Source organism: Ursus americanus, chromosome 2 (genome assembly GCF_024610735.1).
Source record: "Ursus americanus isolate L20-20 chromosome 2, mUrsAme1.1.p, whole genome shotgun sequence".
NCBI lineage: Eukaryota > Metazoa > Chordata > Mammalia > Carnivora > Ursidae > Ursus > Ursus americanus.
This window is the reverse complement of record NC_142128.1, coordinates 42,454,870-42,469,654: the sequence shown is the minus strand read 5'-3', so window position 1 is coordinate 42,469,654 and position 14,785 is coordinate 42,454,870. Positions and strand designations below refer to the sequence as shown.

At 56.6% G+C, this 14,785-nt stretch overlaps 1 protein-coding gene and 1 long non-coding RNA gene across 9 annotated transcripts in view; both read left to right on the top strand.

The window, feature by feature from the left end:
* The window catches only part of MEF2D (myocyte enhancer factor 2D), a 33,300-nt gene extending 29,502 nt beyond the window's left edge, over positions 1-3,798 (top strand). For all 7 annotated transcript variants that reach the window (XM_045784161.2, XM_045784163.2, XM_045784166.2 and 4 more), the window contains one exon: positions 161-3,798. In XM_045784161.2, the coding sequence (XP_045640117.1) occupies positions 161-172 (12 nt within the window). In that variant the 3' untranslated portion in view covers positions 173-3,798. The remainder of the gene's footprint in view (positions 1-160) is intronic.
* Positions 3,799-9,087: 5,289 nt separating this feature from the next.
* LOC123783483 (uncharacterized) lies at positions 9,088-13,560 on the top strand. 2 transcript variants are annotated; one of them, XR_015721497.1, is made up of 2 exons: positions 9,088-10,828; positions 11,446-13,560. It is a non-coding gene; the product is annotated as an uncharacterized LOC123783483 (long non-coding RNA). The 2 variants fall into 2 exon arrangements; XR_015721495.1 differs by having other exon boundaries at positions 9,088-10,835.
* The last annotated feature ends 1,225 nt before the right edge of the window (positions 13,561-14,785 follow it).

Below are 14,785 nucleotides of genomic sequence, written 5' to 3'. Positions count from 1 at the left end.
TCTGGGCCCTCTCTGCCGCACCGCAGGCCAGTCTGCCACACCGGCACCCTCAGAGCCGGCCTGCCCCCAGGGTCCTGGCCCTGCGGGGAGAGGGGAGTGGGGGGCGCCTAGCCCATGGCCGGGGCCCTGACACCCCGCTCTCCATCTCCTCTCTCTGCAGACATTAAAGTGACGATTCCCACTCCCCTCCTCTCAGCCTCCCTGACGAAGAGTTGACAATCTCACCGCCCACCCCTCCCCGCCCTGGGCTCCTCCCGCTCGACCCCCACTTCCTTTTGTGCTCCGTGTCCTGTTGACGGTTACATTTGTGTATAATTATTATATTATTATTATTATTATTATATTTTTTTTAATTTGGATTCTCGCTTTGGAGAGGAGGACGCTCCCGTCCCCTCTTTCTGCACCCCCTGCCATTTTCCTGGCTGGGGGGGGCTGTTTTTTGCGGGAAGGGGGGGACACTTTGCACGTTGTACACATATGCTGCAGGAGGGGGTGGGGAGCCTGATAGGCCTTTGGGACAGGACAGGTGCGAGCCCTGCATGCGGAGCCCTCCCACCCCATCCCCCAGATAGAGGGAAATAACCAAAAAACCTACCAAACAGCAAAACCCCTTACAATAGACTGAAACCCCGAAGTCGGCTTGATGGGTGGGTCTGTGTTCCGGGGGAAGTGAGGCACAGGTTCTGAAAAGGGTCTCTGCGTCTGGGCTGTTCCCGTGGCCACAGGCTCTTGGGGCGGAATACCCAAGCCTGGCCCCCCGATGCCCCTGCACACACAGCACTCTCACGGATTCTTGCGTGAGCTGCACCCCAAGGTGTGGGGGTGCCAGCCAAGCTTCTGGGCTGGGAAGGCTGCCTGGGATTCTGAGGCTGGGGGCAGGGTTTGAGGTGGGGGCCCCTCAGAAGCACATTTGGAGAGAGACGGAGAGCCACGAGGAGGGGCCGAGAGCGCGGTGAGGGGTGAATCGGGGCCCCCTTCCTTCCCTCGCAGTGTCTCTAAGATATACAGTGCAATAGCTCCCCGTCCCTCGGCTGACACCAGCTCCAGAAAGCAGGCCACAGAGTGCAGGGGGACGGGGAGGGGAGACAGCCCCAGGGAGGTAGCTGAGCAGGCCCGGAGCCCTGGCGTCCAGGGGCAGGCGTGAGTGGGGGCTCGCTCTTCCTTGCACGGACACATCCCTACAGGAGGGACACGGGGGTGGCAAGAGGGTGGGAGGCCCGCCTGCCTCCTTTTCCCCTGGACCCTCCCCAGCCCCCTCCCAGCTCCTCCCACCGCTGACCCCACCTCCCTGCTCCGGGCGTCCCCCTGGTCGGCTACCTCCTGTCCCAACACCCCCGGCCGCAGCCCACCTTCCCTCTTGGCTACTGTAATTGTAAATAGCAACCTTTGGAAAACGTTAGCAGTGTAACAGTCCAGGAAACTGTTTTTTTTGTTGTTGTTGTATTGATATGAAATGAGATTCTATTTTTGTCAAAGTATATTGTAATAATAATGACTCAAGCGGCCGTACTGTACAGATGAGACTCTTCTGCTGTTGTTCTTGCCCCCTTCCCGCCCCTCTCCGCTGCCACCCGTGGGGTCTGGGACCTCAGGCTGAACCTCAGATCAAACTGGAGGGGGCAGGACCCCAGCCTGCCATCCGGAGAGGTCTGGCTGGAGCGGGCAGGTGGCGTGTGCAGGCCGACGGGGGTCTGCCCCAGCCCTTCACCTGCACCCAGCTCGCTCCCTGGGGGTGTCATCCCAGTGGGACAGTAGACAGTAGACAAGGCCCAGCTTAGTGGTCCTGCCTCTGTGACCCAGCCGCTCGCAGTATTCCGACACGTGATGCAGGGAAAGAACCAGAGGCAGGGGTGTGTGTGACCACACGTGTACCCGAGCGTGTTTATGAGGGCATCCGCTATTTGTGTGTGTCTCTGAGCCCGTCGGGGCCTATGCACGAATCTGTGTGAGTCGAGCTCCGAGGGCATGTCCGTGTGCGCGTGCCTGGGTGTTTGCGGAGGGACCGGTGGCCGCTGTGCTGCACAGCCCTGGCTTCCAGCTCCACGCCCCTCCGGCTTGGTGCCTGCCGCCATCCCTGCCCCTGCCCCAGCCTACCCTCTGCTTTGACAGGTTTGGACCACAGTTGGGGGCTCTGGCAGTTGCCCCCTTTGCTTCTCCCTGGGACCCTGCCTTTCCTGGGCTCCACGCACAAGTGGCTACCCAGTCCCCGGTCCTTTGCACACATGCAGCCCCCCCTTCCTGCTCTTCCCCTACCCCAGTCCTGCTTTCAGGGTGACACTCGTGTTCCTACTCCTTCTTGAAGCTTCTTTGTCTAGGCCGTGATCCTTCCTTACTCAGAGTTTAAGCCCCACCTGCTGATTGGGCACACGGCATGTCCCAGCCTGCTTGGCGGGTTCGTAGAGGGAGTTCCAGTCGAGGAGACTTGATCAGGGCCTTGAAGTTCGCCAGGGTATAGTGTTGCGCTCGCCTGCGTCCCCAGCGCCTTGCCCAGTGTCGGCCGCACAATGCTGAATGGGTGCGTGATGGGTGCTCAATAAAGCTCGAGTGACTGCTTTCCCTTCTCAGGCTGTTCTGCCAGCAGTCCGCCCACCTTTGGAAGCTGGCTTGGCCACCACTAGACACGCGGTGGGGACGCGAGCCCCTGCGGTTCACGGTGCAATATTCACCAGTTTTGCCCTCTGCCTTCGAATGGCAAACCTGGCTTTTGATTACCGTGTGTGTGTGTGTGTGTGTGTGTGTGTGTGTGTGTGTGTGTGTGTGGTGTGTGTGTGTCTGTCTTCTCTCTCCCTGGGGGCAGGGGGGTGGGTCTGTGAATATGTGACTTTTCTGCAATTCAGTATCCCAAGGTTTCTCTTGGGGGTAGGGGCTCCTGGCTGGCCAGACGCATGGGTCCCTGGGAACCCAGACCTCAAGGCGGGGTGGGGGGGGGCTTCATTTCTTCCTCTCACAAAGCCAAATTTGCCTCCACCTACTCCTTCCTCCTAAGAACTGGGCGTTTGCCAAAGTAATCACTGGAGTCATCCCATGCCCCTCCCCTCCCCAGCCTTCCCACAGCTTTCAGGGACAGTGGGCAAGAGGACCCTCCCATTCCACTGGGACGCACCACTTTCCCTCCCCCTGCCCCCAGCAATGTTCTCAATGCGGCGAGACTGACCCCTGACCTTTACCCAGCCCTCCCCCCCTTGGACAGGAAGGAATTAATGCACCTTCTCTTGATGATTATTTATTTGTTTGGAGAGACAGAAATGATGTAAAAGTGTATCTAGAAATATCTATATCTATATATTTTTAACTGACTCTTTGGCATCCCCTGGGGTGGGGCGGGGGTGAATTTGGGCTTTTGTGGAGGAGAGGAGACCTGGAGCCTGGGAACTCCTGTCCTCTCCTCTGCCACCTTTGTCCACCCCCTAAGCGATGGTGGAAGGCGTGGGATCTGTGTGGGGCCAGGGGGCTGGAATGTTCTGTGGAGAATCTGGATTCTCTTTGTCTTCCCCATTCAAGCCCCAGAGGGAAGGGGGAGAGGGAGGGGAGGCATGGAGGTGCCCCCCGCAAACCCGACAATCACCCACACTCCTGGGGCTGCTCCTGGGTCCTGGGCAGGGCTAGTCCAAGTGTGTGGCTGTTGATTTGTTTTCAATATTTCTTTCCGTGCTGTATGGTGATGCTTTCTTAGTATTCTACACAATAAGAAGACAGTCCTCGGGATTCTTACGAGTTTTGTTTGAAAACTCTTTCACTATATTTGTTGTAAAGAGGTTTACTATTAAAAGAAAAAGAATACACGTTTCTGATACTTGGGCTTGGGTTCTGGTTTCTTTGGTGCGGTCGGTGGAGGAGAGGCCCGTGCGGTCCGAGCGTCCGCTCGGCACGGTGGGGGGGGTGGGGGTGCTCCCCGGTCTCAGGTGAGCATTTCCCCCAGGTGCTCTGTCCCGCGGAAAGCTGCACGGGGGTTCCTGGGGCACGAGAGGCAGAGGAGCAGCGCCCGAGGCCAGGTCAGGAGCAGGGTGACTGGCAAGAACTCGCCACGGATCCTGCCGGCGCGGCCGCAGCGACCGCCGTCCTCTTCTCCCTTCCAGGTGCTCTAATGGTGCTGGGGAGCCTCTCCCTGCTATCCGAAGGCGCCCCCGAGGGCCCCCCAGCCGCCGGGGGACAGATGCGGGGTCTGGCTCGGCCGGCCAGCGCAGGGTGTGCACAGGCCGGTGCTGGTGAAGCACAGAGGGACGTGGGTGCAGCTGCAGTGCGGGCAGTCATGTCGTGCCCCCCACCCCCGCTGCAGGGTCGGTGCTCCCTGCTCACTGCGTGGGGGGTGCCCGCGCCCGGCCTTCTCCGTCTGTGGAATGCAGCAATCTGTGCCGGCTGGCCTCCCCGTCGGGGCCTGCGGACCGCACCCCCGGGCGCCCTCAGCTGCGGCAGAAAGGAGGTGTGGGAAGGGCTTCCCACATCCTCCAGAGGAGACCCTGCACCGGCTGCCTGCGCTGGCCCCTTCCAGACAGCCTCCGGGTACCCCTGCCTGGCCCTCTCGTGGTCCTCGCTCATGGCCTTGTGTGGTCCTCCCTCACACCGACACGTGGTGGGCACGTGTGTCCAAGGGGGCCCGGGAGGCAGGAGGTGTCTGCGGCTGAGTCATGGCTTCCGCCTCCCTCCCTCCTCATCATCATTTCGGGGGGCGGCAGGGGCCGTTTTTTGGCACCGAAGCAGCTCTGAGGACAGAGGGGACAGAGTGGAGGGCTCCTATCCACAGCCTTCAGGAGAGGTCCGAGCTTCCCCAGACACTGCTGTGGGCGCCCCCCACTGGCAGGACGTATGCGCCACCCACCCGTGCCCGTGAGGGGGTCTGACACGACACCAGATCCCGAGCAGAAACCCTCTCCCTTGTCCCTGGCATCTCTGTTCCTCGGCCGGTGTGGACTGGCCCTCCTCCTCCGCGGGCACTGCCGCCCGGCATCCTGGCTAGGCGTTACTGATACTCCTGTCCTGTCCTCTTCCCCCTCCTGGACGTACACAGCTCCCTCGCAGTTGGCTCGCCGGCTCACCCGACCGGTTCTGCCTAATGGACTGTAATGGCAAGGCACGCACATCCCTCCCGAGATCAGACTGGTGCGTGACCGGCCGAGTGCTGTCCTGCTGTAGGAGGGTCACTAAGCTGCCTCCAGGTGTTACCACAGTGGATGTCATGTGAACAGAAAATAAGCCAGAGATTCAGCATCGTGTCTGCGATATAGCCTGTCCTCTCCTGACTGATGGGGGGTCCACTCACAGCTGGACAGCCTCGAAGCCCTGATGACTGCAGCGCTCCCTTTGGGGGCGCCGACATCTCTGAATGGGACGTAGTCCAGAACTGGTTTGCCCACCGGTTCTACCACTTGGCGGTTGTGTGGCCAGCTGTGGGCAGTCAGTCTCCCCAGGCTGCTGTTGGGTCAGCTGTGAGCACCAGCCTCCCCTTCCCCGGTCCGCCCTCCCCACCGGGGGCGGAGGCGGGGGCGGGGGGCAGCTCTGCTCCTCTGACATCGCAGCGTCCAAACTCCCTGGCCTGGCTCCCAGGGCCTTCCAAGAGCCAAAACAGCCTCCTGTTCAGGCTTCGTCTATGTGTCCTGCGGCGCATCCCTGGGACCCTGGACGAGCCAGGCGGCGCGCTCTGCGTCCTGACATCATATATCTCTGCTCCTGCTCTCTTTCCGTCTAAAATGCAACAAACGTGTCTCAAGCACCTCCTGTGTGTGAACCCCCTGGTTAGGCGCTGGACGCAGAGGGGCCAGGCAGCTCACAGTTCAGGCGAGAGCCAAGTGAAGCAAGAGCTGACACTTGAGTCAGCGGTCTGCAGCAAATGTCACATAGGAAGATGAGTGGACTGCGGGATCAGACTTGAGGCACACCCAAATCCGAGCTAGGAGACTCCAGGGAGGCTGCTATGTTGGAGCTGGGTTTGAAGCCCTGAGGCGTTCCTGAGCAAACACAGACAGGGGGGACATGCCTGCTGGCAGGAAGAGCAGGGGGGGCGTTGTGAAAGAGAATGGTGTGCCCTGGAGATCTAAGGCTGCGGTGCAGGTCAAGGGAACAGCTGAGAAAGCAGGAGGCGGGAGGCCGGAGCCTCGCGGTGAAGGGCCTTATTGCCACAGTTTGGGCTTTATTCTGCGGATGTTTGGTCGTCAAAGGGTTGTATGTAGAAGAGGGACTTGGTCAGATTTGCATTTCAGAAAGCTCCTGCCAGGGCAAGCTCCTTCCCATAGTGGCACGGAGGACCAGTGGGCGACCAGTGGTGGGGAACGGGGAGGCTGTGGTTCGGAGGACCAGTGGAAGGAATGCAGAATCAAGGCCTGGTCAGGGTACTTTATGAGTGAGAGGGTGAATTTAACAAATACTATTATTTTTTTAAAGATTTTATTTTTAAGTAATCTCTACAACCAACATGGGGCTCAAACTCACCACCCACAACCCCGAGATCAAGAGTTGCACGTTCCAGCAACTGAGCCAGCCAGGTACCCCTTAATAAAGATTAAAGAGGTAGAATTATAGGACTTGGAAAATGCCTGGTGAAGGCAGAGGAGGAAGGAAGGGGAGGAGGGTCAGTGGCTCTCAAACTCATGCTTGGGATTCTGACTGGGTGGTGGGGCGACAGCCCCAGGTCCGTCTGGGGAAGTGAGGTTTTGTTTCAGACTGAGTTAGAGGCACACATTCAAGCCATTCACGGCACCGGTAGACGGTCATCCTGTTCAGGCCTGTGGGGTAGATGACCCCGTGCGTAGCGAGGCTTTTCTGAAGAGGGAAGTCATTCACGGTGTTGGTCACCGATGAAGCCGACCTCAGGACATGGCAACTCCAAGGACCATGAAGGCAGGCTGGGGGCCGGGCAGGAAGAGAGCCGTGTCTAAGCCCTGCGCTGCACACGGGTAAGCCCTGAGCTGTGTTGCGTAGGTGAGAAGAACCACAGATGTAGTTCCTGTCTGTGATCTCCTGCCTTTACCAAAGCCTTGCCTGACTCACTAGCCTTATGCTAATCTTTTTTTTTAAGTTGTTGGGTTTTTTTTTTTTGGTAATCTCTGTACCCAACATGGGGCTCCAACTTACCACCCTGAGGTCAACAGTCTTACGCTCTTCCGACTGAGCCGGCCAGGTGCCCCTAGCCTTGTGCTAATCTTGAACAAAGGAACACTCATTGGTGCATTCTTTGGGGCATCGAGGTGGGTGGGGGATACAGGTGCTCTGCTCCCCAGGAGTGGCTACAGGGCTAGTCATGGTGGTCAGGGGAACGGGAACCTAAGGAAGATCTGGTTCTACAGGCCCAACTGTCCTTCGTAGGGACACCCAGTGCAACCTTAGAGGCTGTTGGTTTTCTTTTGATAAGGGAAGATGACACTTCTCAGGGACCTGGAGGATACTCCAGAGGAACAAAAACCATTCTTGATCCGTACTAAGTGCTCAGTGTTAGTCCTTATTTTTGTTACTGGTACTTGTCACAGACATGAGACTGGATGATTTATTCGGGTAAGAGGTCTCTGGGCCCCAAACTGCTCTACACCTGTTTCTACCTTTGAACCCCGTCCTGCCATTCAAGATTCCCACTCCTACAACTGTCCCTCCATCAAGCTTTTCCTGCCTTCCCTGCCTTCCCCCCTGGCTGTGAGCGGTGTCGGGAATCTGACCCCTACTTTAGAGTACCCATCTCATCCTACCCAAAGTGGAGGTACTGCTTCCTATTTTCTACCACGGGGCTGAAAGCTTTTTTTTTTTTTTTTTTAAGATTTTATTTATTTATTTGACAGAGACAGCCAGCGAGAGAGGGAACACAAGCAGGGGGAGTGGGAGAGGAAGAAGCAGGCTCCTAGTGGAAGAGCCTGATGTGGGGCTCGATCCCAGAACGCTGGGATCACGCCCTAAGCCAAAGGCAGACGCTTAACGACTGCGCCACCCAGGCGCCCCTGAAAGCTCCTTTTAAAAATGCACTGGGTGGCTCAGTCTGTTAAGCGCCTGCCTTTGGCTCAGATCATGATCCCAGGATCCTGGGGTCAGTCCCGCACTGGGCTCGCTTAGCGAGGTGTCTGCTTCTCCCACTCCCTGCCACTCCCCTTGCTTATTCTCTCTTCCCACCCCCCAAATGAATAAAAATCTTTAAAAAAAATAAAAAATAAAAATGCCCTGCCTCATCCATGTCCGTGCCTGGCTCCGTGCCTGGCACACAGTATGTGCTCAGGCCACAGGAGAACGTGTGCTTTGTCAACTATGCAGGGCTACGAACCTGAAGGGTTTTTTCCCAGGGTGTGGTGACTTTCTGCAGCTTCTCCTCTACTCTGCAGCTCCTGAAGGCACACCTGATCCAACACGGCTGAGAAAAGGTGTGGATCCGTTTCCTGGGCTTAGCTACGGGTCCACTGAAGAATTCGCACTCGCTGGGTTCCTATCCCCAGAGCTGGCTCTTGGGAGGCAGGAAGCGGAGGGTGGTATCTGACTGTCAGGCCAAGGAGGCCAGGCCAGTTCGCTGCAGCTCCTGTTCTTCTGACTCATTCCTCAGTCCCATGGGCTGAGTAACTCTTCCAGCCTTGTGATTGTGGAAACGTTTCAGGAACAGCGAGCGGATGTGAAAAGGACACAGGCGACCCCACCCCGGGCTCCAAAGTGGCTCCTAGTGGAGTGGCTACAGACTGCTTATTTCTGTTCGCAGACTTCAACGAACCCTTCACCGCTGGTAAACCCGAGGGCCCAAAGGCACAGGGGGCGCTGGGCTTCTCTCCACGGCGCCTCCAGCAGTCCCTGGCTGGCAGGTGCAGGGCAGATCGGCCTGCGGGCCCGGCCGTGATTGCTGCCGGACCGATCTGCATTTACCAGCTTTCGCCGCGCACTCGCTTTCACGCGCACGCAGGCCCAGCTCGGCCTCCCGCGAAGTGCGCCCCCCGCCCCCGCGGCCGCCCCGGGAGCCACCTGCGCTACCCCCGCAGCCGCCGCCACGTGCCCCCAAAAGCCCGAGACGCGGCCGGGGCAGGCCCGCGCAGCGGGAGGTCACGCTCCCGCCGGGCCCGTCCCTCGGGACCCCGGGGCCTGGCGCCTCCCCTAAGGCGGAGGGGGCGAGGGGAGGCCAGAAGCCGCGCGGGCACACAGGAGGGGCTCAATAAATGGTCACTGCGGCCAGTGCCCTTCACATCGGCCCGTCACCCGCCCACTCCCCCTTCCCGCCACGACCCGGCCACGAAAGCAATTGTTAATCGCTAAGCAGCGGGTGGGCCCACACACACTACTCAGTGGGCTCGTCCACACTAGCGCGGGCGAGGACAAAGACCCAAAGCTCCGCCCAGCGCCCCCACCGTGGGGCGGGAAGCGCATCTTGAGGCTCACTCGGTTGGCCACTCGGATGACGGACGGGTTCATCAGCCAACTGCAGCCCGGACAAGACGCATGCGTACACAAAAGCTTGAGCCCTAGATGGGAAAAAACGCTGCGGGCGCACCAAGGTGTCTGGGTGTCGCGCGGGCCTGGAGAGGGGGTTGCGCATGCGTGACCCCGCCGCCGCCGCCTCCCTGCGCGATGCGAACCGAAGTGGCGCTGCCCTGGGGGCTTGTGCCGCGTGCCCCGCAACGGAGTCTCCGCGGAGCCCCGGTGCTCAGCGCAGCCGGCGGCCGTGGCCGGAGCGGACCCCACGGGGAGGAACCCTGTTCGACCCCGCGCGCAGAGGCCGCGGTCACGTGCCAGTTCGCCCGCTGGCGGAGCCTCTCTCGGGGACCCCCGGACGCCCCGCGCCCCGGGAGGAACCAGCGGAGAAGCCCCGGAGCGCTACAGACGTTCGCAACCATTTGTCTAACCTTCAGAAATAAGCAAAATTAAGCAATATAGCGTTTAGGTGTATGTGGTAAAGCGCTTTAAAAAGTCGGAGGAAGGGTAAACGGAGTTCGTTAGTAGTTAGGTTGGAGAGAGGCTGGGGGCGGGATGCGGAAGGACGGGTGGGTGCTGCCGGCAGCCCTCGGGTAACTGGGTTCAGTGGTAGATTGATGGGTATTTCACTGTGGTTTCTGTATAATACATGGGATGGTTACTCTCTTACATGTGTGGATGATTTTAAAATGAACTTGGCGGGCGCCTGGGTGGCTCAGTCGGTTAAGCCTCTGACTCCTGATACCCACTCAGGTCATGATGTCAGGGTGGTGAGATCGAGACCCAAATGCAGCCCCTGGGCAGTGCGGAGTCTGCTTCCGTGTCTCTCAAGTAAATAAATAAAATCTTAAAAAAAAAAAAAAAATGACATCACCTCCCCTCCAAAAAAATACATAGTTGGTGAAAAAGGAGAAAGCCTTCCCTATATTACGCTTGGTTCCCAGAGCACTCTACACCTGTATGAATTGATTCTTACAACAGCCCTTCAAGATTTTATCTCCCACCTGCAAGATGAAGAAACAGAACCAAAAGTTACCTAAGGCTAGCGGGACAAAGACAGGAAAGGTGAGCGTGCGGAAGGCCAGTGGGGAACCCCACGTGGTTAAATGTCCGGTGTGCCACGCACTGTGCCTGGGACAGAGTGCATGGTCAGTAAGCACTTGCTGAGTGGGTGAGTGACTGGACTCTCTCATTACGTGGGTGTCTCGTAGTGTAGGGAGCTGCCCTGGAGGCAGGTGGGTGCCCGCACAGCAGCTGGCTGGCCATTGTCAGGGTCAGGAGCACCAGAGAAGCTGTTTTCTCTCTGGGCAAAGTTTGGATGCAAGTCACCTCTAAGGCTCTGTGAGTCTGTCAGCGCCTGGAGACAAGACCATATTAAGATAATAAGGTTCTCCGCCGCAGTGGTGCAAGCAGTCACCAGAGAAAGGCCTGGACAAAAGACGTTTTGAAAGGAAAGCTGTTGCTGGAACAGGTGCGAGGTGTGTTGTAGGTGTGTGTACTGTTGCATGTTGTCGCACGTGGCTACGGGATGCTGACCCATCCCAGCGGGAGGAACGGTGGAGCTGCTTACTGGGTAAAGCGAGGTCGTCAATGAACCTCGATTCAGAAACGCCTGTGGGGAGTGCTCAAGACAAGCCAGAGTCCATGGGAAAGAGCACTGGAGTGTGAGTTAGGAGACCCGGTTTCTAGGCCTGTCACCTTGGACAAGTCACTTCAGCTGTCTGAGCGTTTTTGCTCCAATGTTATAGACCATCTACACACAACGAGAACTAAAAGGAACAAAGGCCCCAGCCCCTTCTCACTCATACAGTTAAATAGATTTCCATCACTGGGACTTGGCTTTCCTCCGTTGTCCCATAATACATTCCTGGTGCTGGGACTCCTGTGTTGTAGCCTGTGTGCACATGCGGGGAGTGCGGGCTGACCCAGGTTCCTGCTCCCCGCAGTGCCACGCACAAGAGCTCGGGTCGCGTGTGCTGAATTGCACAGGATTCTGTGGTGAAGTAGAAAGTGCATCATTTAATCTCATCTCCGTTTCCTTGTTTGTAAACGAGTCTACTTAACCTTTAAAATTCCTTTGAACTCTAGGGTTCTGTGATCCCACGGTGTTCTGTGGATTGAGAAGATTGAACTGATCTCTGAATTCCTTTCCAGCCCCAGTGTCGAGTGATTTTGTAATGCTGACTTGCAGGCAGTGTCTCAGAAGCAGTGGTTGGACGGGTTCTCAAAGGGAAACTGCGGGGAACGTTGAGAACAGAAGCAACACCCGGTCGTCACCATCTGAGAAGGAGCAGCCGTGGCGAGTGACCCGGAAGGATGAGTCTGAGAAGCAGGAGAGAAAAACAGCGTGGCTGTCAGATCCCGATGCCCAGGGGAGCCAGGCACATGCTCTGTCGGTGGTGACTGCAGGCCCGTGCCTGCCCGGAGCCGCCCGCTGTCTCTTCCAGTTTGAGATGAAGCTGCAAATCCAGATTCTTGTTTGAAATCTCATGGTTTTTAAGTGTTGGGCACCACTTCAGATTATTTTAAAACTCCGGTAAACAACACACCGCTCCACGCCTGCCAGTCCCCAGGCCTTGACCTCTGTGGCGTGGTACCTGAGGAGCTCTTCCCACCCCCTGTCCAGCTTTACTGGAAGCGCCCTGTTTCTGTCCACACCAGTGCTCCGACATCACTTCCAGGATCGGGACCCATCACTTGGCCCTGCACTGTTTTCAGACTTCAGCGCCTCCCTTTCTGCCTGCAACCCCTTCACTCTGGAAGCATGCGAAGTCTTTCCACATCCTAAAAACCCTGCCCCATTCTCCTATGCTCCCTTCCAGGGACTTTCTGGAAAGTGCTTTCTTTTCCCTTCTCCACCGAATTTCTTTACAGAATCAGTTGCATTCTGCTGCCTCTTCGATTGTAAGCTGGCTTTGCCCCTCTGCTCAGTGCTATTTAAAGTCAGCCTCCACCATCCCACTGCAGCCCTTCTGACCGGGGCAAAGGTTTCTGTGGCTAAATTCATAGAACTGTTCCAACGGGGCTCAACTCCTCACACTTGGAGATCGAGTCTTGTCCTTTTTAAAATGTTATCACCAAACCAAGAAGTGTTCCATCAGTGTTTATTGAAGCAAACGGGAACGTGTTTTCAAGAAAGGACAGTCAGCATCATCAAATTTGCAGAGAGATCAGTCTGTGTTGGACAAATGCGGGCCACTGGATTGAAGAAAAAGAGATTGCTGGCAGGTTCTGAGGGCAGTTTGCGCAGAGCTGGAAGATGTGTCGCTGTATTGTGCGGTGATGGTCCTGGGGGGGCGGTGGTTACACTTCCGTACAGATGCTGTGCACACGTTCTGTGCAGATCACGCACTGCAGGAGTTTGGCACCGGAGGGAAGAGGCACGGAGCACGAGGTACTGGAGACATGAGCGCCACTTCGAGTCCTTGAGGTTGAGAAAGCCCTGGTGTGTTTGCGGGCAAGGTGGCCTCACCTGCAGCTCGCCACGTACTGAACGTGTGTGAGAAGGGATACCTGAGAGCGACCCTCGGCACTGGGAGAGAACTGACAGGTCAGCCGGTTGAAGGGACAGGAAGTGAGAAGTCTCCTCCGGAGTAGGCAGAAGGGCGAATTGTCTCCAGGCTGGCGCAGTGGGCAGCGCGGGTGCGGGAGAGCCCCGTGCGTTTCAGCGATGAGATGGAGACAAGCTCTTGTCTGCAGGCGTGGGGCCTCGGCGCGGGATGGGGGCCGCTGGCCGTCTCAGAGCCCTCACTCCCCAGCCGTGCTCCTCCTGAGCACTGTGTTGTTTGCTGGGGACTGTGTCTCTGGCTGCCCTCCCTCCTCCTCTACTCCTTGTCAGCGAAGTGTCTGTGCCTGAGGTTGAAGCCACCTCGATGATAGTGACTCTGATTCTATGTCCGTGACCGGGATGTCTCTCCTGGGCCTCCATCTGTGTGTCCAGCGTACTTCAGCTGTGGCTCCGTATCTTTATGACTGAAACCAGTCATTTCTCCTTAATTCTTCATCCGACCTGATGGTCACGATAATTTTGCAGTTGTCCAAGCCAGAGACATGTGTTCACCCCCTCCCCCCACGCGTGTATGTGTACAGGAGGATCTTGGAGAGAATATGAACATACTTGTATTTTGGGTACTATGTTTTCTTTTTTACTTAATACTGTCATGATCATTTTATCATGTCAATAAATGCTTTTTTACATTTTTAGTGGCTGCCTAGTATTATCTCTTGCACACGTACTAAAGTCTACTACCTTGAAAATGGTTTCCTATTTTCAGGGCGCCCGGGGGGCTCAGTCGATGAAGCGTCTGCCTTCAGCTCAGGTCATGATCTCGGGGTCCTGGGATCGAGCCCTGCATCGGGCTCCCTGCTTAGTGGGGAGTCTGCCTCTCCCTCTGCCTGCTGCCTGCAGGTCCCCCTGCTTGTGCTCTGTCTCTCTCTCTCTGTCTCTCTCAAATAAATAAATAAAATCTTTAAAAATTTTTTAAAGCAAATAATTATTAGAAAAAAAATTGTTTCCTTTTTTTCTATTATACACAGCACTGAACGTATCTGTACATATCTTCTATTTCCTTAGATTTAACACTTAGAACTGAAAAGAGGGGCGCCTGGGTGGCTCAGTCGTTAAACGTCTGCCTTCGGCTCAGGGCGTGATCCTGGCGTTCTGGGATGGAGCCCCACATCGGGCTCCTCCGCTATGAGCCTGCTTCTTCCTCTCCCACTCCCCCTGCTTGTGTTCCCTCTCTTGCTGTGTCTCTCTGTCAAATAAATAAATAAAATCTTAAAAAAAAAAAAACTGAAAAGAGGGCCAAGGAGTGTGACATTTGAAAAGCTTTTAATACATATTGCCAAATTGGCCTTCTAGAAAACTGTCCCAGGAGTATATGGTCCACTCATTGCCTGTACATTTGCTAGCATTAGATATTATTATTTTTAGGTTTTATCTGAGCCTCCAGCTCTCAGCCCCCAACTTTCTGCCCAATCTCCCCCCATTCCCTTCTGGGTGGTCCCACAACTGCCCTGCGTCCACACCTCACTTGGAAGGTAGAGGGTAAGGTGACGGCCGGTCCCCTGTAGGGACGATTCTCAGTCTTCCACTCTCTGCTTAGGCTCTGGCCCCACTTTTGCTTCTCTTGTGCACAGAGCTTTCTTTCTGGTGACTTTTTTAAAAAGATTTTATTTATTTATTTGACAGAGCGAGCACAAGTAGGCAGAGCAGCAGGCAGAGGGAGAGGGAGAAGCAGACTCCCGCTGAGCAGGGAGCCCGATGCGGGGCTCGATCCCAGGACCCGAGATCATGACCTGAGCCGAAGGCAGATGCTTCACCGACTGAGCCACCCAGGCACCCATCTGGTGACTCTTCAGTATCTTCCCCAATCTCCCTCTTTTCCTGACTCAATGCCTTGGGAAGGAAGTTCTTCCTCGACACTGA